General features: G+C 38.5%; 1 protein-coding gene across 1 annotated transcript in view; it reads left to right on the plus strand.

Moving 5' to 3' along the window:
* UPF2 (UPF2 regulator of nonsense transcripts homolog (yeast)) overlaps nucleotides 1-8,244 on the plus strand; it is a 178,389-nt gene that overhangs the window by 58,576 nt on the left and 111,569 nt on the right. Inside the window, exon 7 of the mRNA XM_006891842.1 lies at nucleotides 6,460-6,563. Coding sequence (XP_006891904.1) covers nucleotides 6,460-6,563 — 104 coding nt within the window. The remainder of the gene's footprint in view (nucleotides 1-6,459; nucleotides 6,564-8,244) is intronic.

The raw sequence follows: 8,244 nt of genomic DNA on the forward strand, positions 1-8,244 counted from the left end.
TGGTATCTCATAGTTGTTTTGATTTGCATCTCTCTTAGAGCTAGGGAAACATATGGAATGCTTCACGAATTTGCATGTCATCCTTGTGCAGGGGCCATGCTAATCTTCTCTGTATCGTTCCAATTTTAGTATATGTGCTGCCGAAGCGAGCACACCCCTCTTGGTTTTAAACTGTGCTGTGTTCCCCTCTTCTATTCACACAATAGCCAAAAATGTGGACATCTTTCAATCCATTGGCCGGACATTTTCCTCCAAATTTCCTGGCATAGATAGGTGAGTGCATTTTCATAATGAAGTTCACAGAGAAAACATTCTACACCCTACTCTGATGAATTGTGGATGATATCTAAGAAAAAGAACAAAAGGTCATTACAAAGATAGAGGAGAAATAAACTAGATGGATATGAGAAAAGTCTCTGAAAATTTTACTAGAATATTAAGAAGCCAGAACAAAGGGAAAACATGAAGTAAAAGAGCTGAACAGAAAATTTCAAAGGGCAGCTCTGGAGGACAAAGCAAAGTATTAAAATGGAATTGCAGAGAGCTGGAATTGGGCGAGCTCTGGTGGCCTAGTGGTAAGAAGCTGCACTGCAGTCAACAGAGATGCGAGGAGATGCTGTGCTGGAGAAGGAGGGACAGTCTCCTCCTGTACCAGTCAGAATTGGAGAATAAAAAGGGAAGAACTTGCTCTGCATTTCTCAAGCTGAAAGAGCTGAACAATAAAACCTCGAGTTGCAATATTGAAAGATGCTATGGGCAATATCTACCATGCTAAAAAAAAAAAAAATCTACCATGCTAGGAATAATAAACTAAAGAAGAATGGTGTTACATTCATCAATAAAATTATTTCAATATCTATCCTGAAATAATATGCTATCACAGAATATTAACTATATGCATACAAGGATCCCTGGTAATACAACTGTTATTCATATATATGAACCAACCACTAAAACCAAAGATGGGAAAAATTCAGAGTTTTAACCACCTCATGCAGTCTGAAATTGATGACGCACACAAGCACGAAGTGCTAATAGGTACAGATGGAAATGCAAAGTTGCAATATGAGGACGACTGGTAATTAAAAAATAGTCATGATGACCAAAATAAAGTCAGGTATCACATGATAGAATTTTGTGCAATGACTAATATACTGCAAATATTTTTTAAAAATACATAAATGGCAACTAGACACATGGGTATCCCCTGATGGGATACACAGGAATCAGATGAGCTTTATCTGTGGAAAGAAAGAGGGGAAAAGATCAATATAAGCATCAACACAAGGCCAAGGACCAAAAGTGGAACAAGCTACTCATAAGCTAATCAATTACTTAATGCAAATTTAAAATGAAATGGAAGAAAAGAAACACAAGTCTGCAAGGGTCAAAATACAACCGTTACTTTACCCTGTATGAATTAAAAAATCATCTGTAGAATAGATTTGATACATTAAACACTAATGACCAAGATGCAAATGAGTTGTGGAATGATATCAAGGACAACATCCATAAAAAAAGCAGGCAAAAGATCATTAAAAAGACAAGAGGGAAAGAAAAGACCAAAATGGGTGCCAGAATAGACTGAAACTTCTTTTAAACACAAGAAAAGTTAGAGATGAGAAGATTTATTGTCGGAGTGATATGTATGTATCTATATATAAAAATTTGCCCTTATAATAATGTTTTAAGTGTGTAATTCAGCGACACTGACTACATTAACCAAGTTGAGTCATTACTTAAGAAATAACTCTGAAATGAAGGTTGCAGAGTGGAGTATACTCAGGGTAGGTGGTGTGTGGGGGTATTGTACACCAATGAAGGAATTTTACTTTTCAAAGAGAAGAGCAAACAAAAATAATGAAAACACTGGAGAGTGTTTGTGTTTCCTTTTGACCTGTTGTTGTTGTTGTTGTTATGTGCCATCGAGTCGTTTGCGACTCATAGCGACCTTATGTACAACAGCCCTAAACCGTGCTCTATCCTGTGCCAGTCTCATTGCCTCTGACACACCCATCCCGATTACCCGAGTCACTGAATCAAGCCACCTCATAGAGGGTCTTCCCCTTTTGCGCTGTCCCTCCACTCTACCCAGCATGATGTCCCTCTCTAAAGACCTGTCTCTCCTTAAAACATGTCCAAAGTATGTCAGACGAAGCCCCAGAATCCTTGCCTCCAAGGAGTAGCCTGGTTTAACCCTCTCTAGGATGAATCTGTTTGTTTTCTTGGCAGTCCATAGTACATACTCTTCTCCAGCACCACAGCTCAAAGGCGTCAATTCTCCTTCTATCCTCCCTAGTCATTGTCACTCTCTGATGCATAACAAGTGATTGCAAAGACCATGGCCTGTATCAGCCGCACCTTAGTCTCCAGAGAGACACCGTTGCTCTTGAGTACTTTAGAGAGGTCCCTAACAGCAGACTTTCCCATCGCAATACGTTTTTTGATTTCTTGGCTGCTGGTGCCAAGAGTGTTGACCATGGAGCTGAGCAAACTGAAGCTGTGAACAATCTCAATCTCTTCCCCATCCATCCTGATGCTACTGATTGGTCCAGTGGTGAGTATTCTTGTCTTCATTAAGCCTCAGTCCATACTGAAGGCTGCAGTCCTTGACCCTCTAAAGTAAGTGCATGAGGTCCTCCTCAGTTTCAGCGAGCAGGGCTGTGTCATCTGCATAACACAGATTGTTGATAGATCTTCCACCAATCCTAATGCCACGCTTCTCCTCATAGAGCCCAGCCTCTCGGATAATCTGCTCTGCATACAGGTTGAAAAGGTATGGAGATAGGACACATCCCTGGCGTACACCCTTCCCAATTTTGAGCCATGCAGTGTTGCCCTGCTCTGTTCTGATGACTGCCTCTTGGTCCAAGTATAGGTTTCGCATTAGCACGATTAAATGTTCTGGGAATCCCATTTTTCTCAGTCAGTCAGTTATGATCCACGCAGTCAAATGCCTTTGCATAATCAATGAAACACAGATAGACATTCTTCTGGTATTCTCTGCTTTCAGCTAAGATCCATGTAACATCAGCTACAATATCCCTAGTACCACGACCCCTTCTAAACCCAGCCTGGACTTCTGGCAGTTCTCTGCTGATGTACTGTTCCAGTCGTTTTTGGATAATCTTCAGTAGAATCTTGCTTGCATGTGAAATCAATGATATTGTTCTGTAGTTTCCACACTCATTTGGGCCACCCTTCTTTGGGATGGGAACAGATATAGACCTCTTCCAGTCAGTTGGCCAAATGGTTGTTCTCCAGATTTCTTGGCATAACTTGGTGAGCACATCCAGGGCAGCATCTGTTAGCTGAAATACGTCAGTTGGTATACCATCTATTCTGGGGGCCTTATTTTTTGCTATTTCCTTCAAAGCAGCTTGAACTTCTGCTTTCATCACCATAGGCTCTGGCTCAAATGCTGTTTCATTAAATTTTTCTGTATCTGCCAATTCCTTTCAATACAATGACTCAGTATATTCCTTCCATCTTCTTTTGATACCTCCTGGATCATTTAACATTCTGCCTAACACATCCTTGATTGTAGCAACTCGAGGTTTGAATTTGTTCTTCAGTTCCTTGAACTTAAGAAATGCTGAACGAGTTCGGCCTTTTTGATTTTCCGACTCTAGCTCCTCGCACGTTTCATTGTAATATTTTGTTTTGTCATTCCATTCTGCCTTTTGGAATCTTCTGTTCAGTTCTTTAGTGTGTTGGATTCTTCCTTGTGCTTTCGCTTCTCTACATTCCAGTGCAATCTTCAGAGTTTCTTATGACATCTATTTTGGTCTTTTCTTCCTCTTCTGTCTTTGTAATGACCGTTTGCACTTAATATCCTCCCAAAACCTTTTGACCTAAGTGACTGATTTTTGTTCCTGTAAATGAAGACCCTGTGTCTTAGTCTCCAAGTTGCTGCAATAGAAATACAAATGAGTAGATTTAGAGTAAAAAAAAAAAAGAAATAACTCCTAATCGCTCCTTCTGCCTCTGTGAACCATAATTCTACTTTCTGTGTAGGAATTTTCCTATGCTAGTTATTTCATGTAATTGGAGTCATGCAGCATTTGCCGTTTTGTGTCTGGCTTATTTCACCTCTATATTCTCGAATTTCCTCCGTGTTATGTATGTAACAGAACTGCATTTCTATTCACAGTTAAATAATAAAATTGATTATATGCATATACCACATTTCATTTATCATTTCATTACTTGATGGATATTTGGATGGTTTCTAGCTTTGTGCTACCATGCATGTTCAGTGAACATTGGTATATACAACTAGCTTTTTGAATACCCACTTTCATATGTAAGGAGGGATAATTTAATGTTTAATTTCTTTGAGGAATTGCCAAACTGGTTTTCTTGTTTCCTACTCACAGGGTACTGAAATAGTTTTAATTTTTTTATATTTTCAGTAAAACTTTGTTTTCAGTTTTGACATGGTATGTCATTAGGTGCTCCTTAGAGGCAGGGATGGTGACATTTTGTCTCTTATACTTTGGGCATGTTGTTAGGAGAGGCCAGTCCTTAGAAAAAGATGTTATACTTGGAGAAGTAGAGGGGTCAGCAAAAGAGAAGACCCTTCACAAGATCAGTTGGCACTGTGACTTTAAAAAATAGGTTCAAGTATATTAGAAATGATGAGGATGGCACAGGAGGCAAGTTTGTGAGGCAAGGTTCAGAGTTCATAGAGTTGTTATGAGTTGTAGGTAACTCCACAGTACCTCACAACAGTGACTAACAGTGGAAGTATGGTGGTGTAGTGGATTACATGTTGACTTGCCAACGAAAAGTTGGCAGTTTGCATGCATTCATCAAGTTCTTCTTGAGAAGATGATGACCGCCAGTCCATTCCCATAAAGATTTACGGTCTTAGAAATCCAGTGGAAGATTGCTGAGAGGCAGAATCAGCTTAGCTGGAGTGAATTGGTAATGGCATTGAGCATCTTTTTGTGTTCTTACTGGCCACTTTTATGTTTTCTTTGGTGAGAGATCTAATAAGTCCTTGCCTTTTTTTTTTTTTTTTTAAATTAAGTTGTCTAGATCCAGGAGTCCTTTATACATTCTGTATATTAAATTTAAAAAAGAGATATGGTTCCCAAATAATTTTTCCATTCTACACATTGTATCCTTACTTTCTTTGATAAAGCTCTTTGATACATAAACATACTAAGTTTTAAGAAAGTGATTATTTTGTGTTTTGTTGTTTCCCCGAAAGTAAGGTCTGTTCCCACCACCAACCCCCAAGTGTTTTTATGTTCCTGGTGGTTTAGAGATTAGGATTCATTGCTCTCTTTTCTAAGGGTTTTTATTTAGGTCCTTGATTCATTTTAAGATAATTTTCATAGTGTTTTCAGGTGGGGTGTCTTTTTTTGCCTGTGGTAATCCCGTTATCTTAGTATTACTTGTTTAAAGAGACTAATGGTCTTTTTGATGAGTCAAATGCGAGAATGGTTACCCATGGTGAACCGATTAAAACAAGCTTGGAAGCAGGAGCAGCATCCACTTCCACGAAAGCTTGCCTCTGGAAACCCTATGAACTGGAGAAAGGACGAAAGTTATATGGAGGTATCCAGGACTTCCGTTCATAGGTTCACTATGAGTCGCCTGCAACTCGATGGCACTTAACAACAACAACAACAATGGTCTTTTACGTTGGTGAATAACCTTTGCAGCCTTTTTAAAATTCAATTGACTGTGAATATATGGTTCAGTGTGTTCCATTTGTCTATATGCCAGTACAATCCTGTTGGTTATTTATAACTCTGTTTTGATAACTTTTATGATATGTTTTGAAATAAAGACATAAACTTTCTTACTTTACTCTGTTTCAAGATTGGTTTTAGCTGTTTGGTACCCCTTGTCTTTCTACATGAATCTGAGAACAGGATTTTCTCTTGTGTAACAGTCAGTAGGAGTTTTGGTAAACTTCCTTTCCAAACTTAGAAACATACCTTTCCACTTACTTAATTTGATTTCTTTTTGTAATGCTTTATGACTTTCAGTGTATAAGTTTTAAATCTTTCTGGTTAAATTTACCCGTAAGTAGTAAAGATTTTTTTGTGTGTTTTGTTTTGTTATTCGTGTGTAGAAGCCATAACCAGCTTTTTTTTTGTTTGTGTGTGTTGAACTTATACCCTGAAACTTAGCTTAATTTATTAGCTCTGGTAGCTTACTAAGCTCTTTTGGCTTAATGTTGGCAGTTGCACTGTCAACCCAGAGGTTCATGGTTCAAATCTGCTGTCTACTGTGTGGAAGAAAGATGGGCAGTCTTCCCATGTGATTTACTGCCATTGAAAACAAGCTATGGAATGATTCTGACCCAAAGGTACATAGTAACAATAAGTAGTTTTGTTATGGATTCTTTGGATTTTATATATAGTCATGTCTTAGATCTTTTTCTTCTTATATGTATATTTTATGTTTCTTTAATCTGTTTAAAACCATTTTTTATATTAGAACAAGAGGATGAAGAAGCCAGCACTGGATCTCATCTCAAACTCATAGTAGATGCTTTCCTCCAGCAGCTGCCCAACTGTGTCAATCGTGATCTGATAGATAAGGTATGATTATCTGTATGTTGTTTTTCTTAAACACACAGACACTGCAGAATTTCTGTAATTAGGAATGCAAATGGTTTTCAGATTTTCCCCCTCCCCCCCCAAGATCAATTGCTTATGTAGATGTAGTCTTAAAGGGGAAGTGGGGTATTAACACAGGTAACATTGGAGCTAATTAATTGGTTTTCTTATTGGAATCTTAATGGGGAAATGGGGTATAAACACAGGTAAAATAGGAGCTAATTCATAGATACACCGTTTAGGAGTTGGTGGCAGTGTGTAGAACTTGCTCTGGAATCCTATTGCTGTGACAGCTCTTACCTTTCACATAAGAACCCTACAGTTTGCAAAATAATGTTTGGATTAGAGATTCGCAAAGTTTGATCTGTAAGTCTTTTGCGTTCCAAAGGCGCTTTTAAGTGGTCTTTTAGATAAAAAGTCTTTTCATAATAATTGTTTAGTTTTTGTTTATTTAACTTTTGCATTGTTTTTTAAGGTTTTTAAAAGTGAAAGTGTTTTTATTTAGCATGAATTAAGACAGTGTAGTTATTGTATTCATCACTTTTATACATTTGCACTTATAATAGAAATAACAAGTGCCATTTCACCTCAGGATCTCCGATGAATTGGTAAAAATTAGTGATTTTATAATTATGCAGAAATGCAGGCTGGGTTTAGAAGAGGCCATTGTAGTGGGGATATTATAGCTAATGTTAGATGGATCTTGGTTGAAAGCAGAGAGTAACAGAGGAATGTCTGTTTCATTGACCATGCAAAGGCATTTGACTATGTGGATCATAACGTATTGTGGCTAACCTTGAAGAAAATGGGAATCCCAGAACACTTGATTGTACTATATATATGAAACCTATACTTGTACCACAAAGCAGTCCTAAGAACAGAGCAGGGATAGACTGCATGGTTCAAAATCAGGAAAGAAGTGCGTCAGGGATGCATCCTGTCTCCAAACCTTTTCAGTCTTTATGCACTCTGTGAGGAGGAATGTGACATTAGGATTGGAGAATGACTCATCAACAACAAACCTTGTGCAGATGACATGACCTTGCTTGCTGAAACTGAGGAATGCCTGAGGCATTTCATGCAGAAGGACAAGGACTGCAGCCTTAAATATGAATTGAAGCTCAACATCAAGAAAACAAATAATATACTTAACTGTCAGGGGGATACCATAATCACGAAGATGGTTTTCCCAGGGTGAGGCTTACCCATTGCATTCCAGATGTGCTATCTACTGCCATTTGTCCAAATATAGGAAATTCAGCTGCGTAATTTGTGGTAGTTGAAGACTTCATTTGCATTCTCCTCTTAAAAAAAAAGAAAGAAAACAGATTCTCCCCACTAGGCCATTTGGCTGCATCATGATAGTTGGTGAAGAGATTGAGATTGTTAACAGCTTCTGTGTGCTTGGCTTCACAATCAGCACTCTTGATATCAGTAGCCAGGAAATAAAAATTACATTGGGAAAGTCTGCTGTCAGAGACCTCCCCAGAGTACTGAACAGCAGTGATGCCAGCCTGGAGACTAAGGTGTACCTCATCCTGGCCATGGTCTTCACAATTACTTGCATGTTGTTGTTGTTGTTACGTGCCGTCGAGTCGTTTCCGACTCATAGCGACCCTATGCACAACAGCCCTAAACCCTGCTCTATCCTGCGCCAACCTCA

Source organism: Elephantulus edwardii, unplaced genomic scaffold (assembly GCF_000299155.1).
Source record: "Elephantulus edwardii isolate Elephantulus edwardi_28Jun2011 unplaced genomic scaffold, EleEdw1.0 scaffold00105, whole genome shotgun sequence".
NCBI lineage: Eukaryota > Metazoa > Chordata > Mammalia > Macroscelidea > Macroscelididae > Elephantulus > Elephantulus edwardii.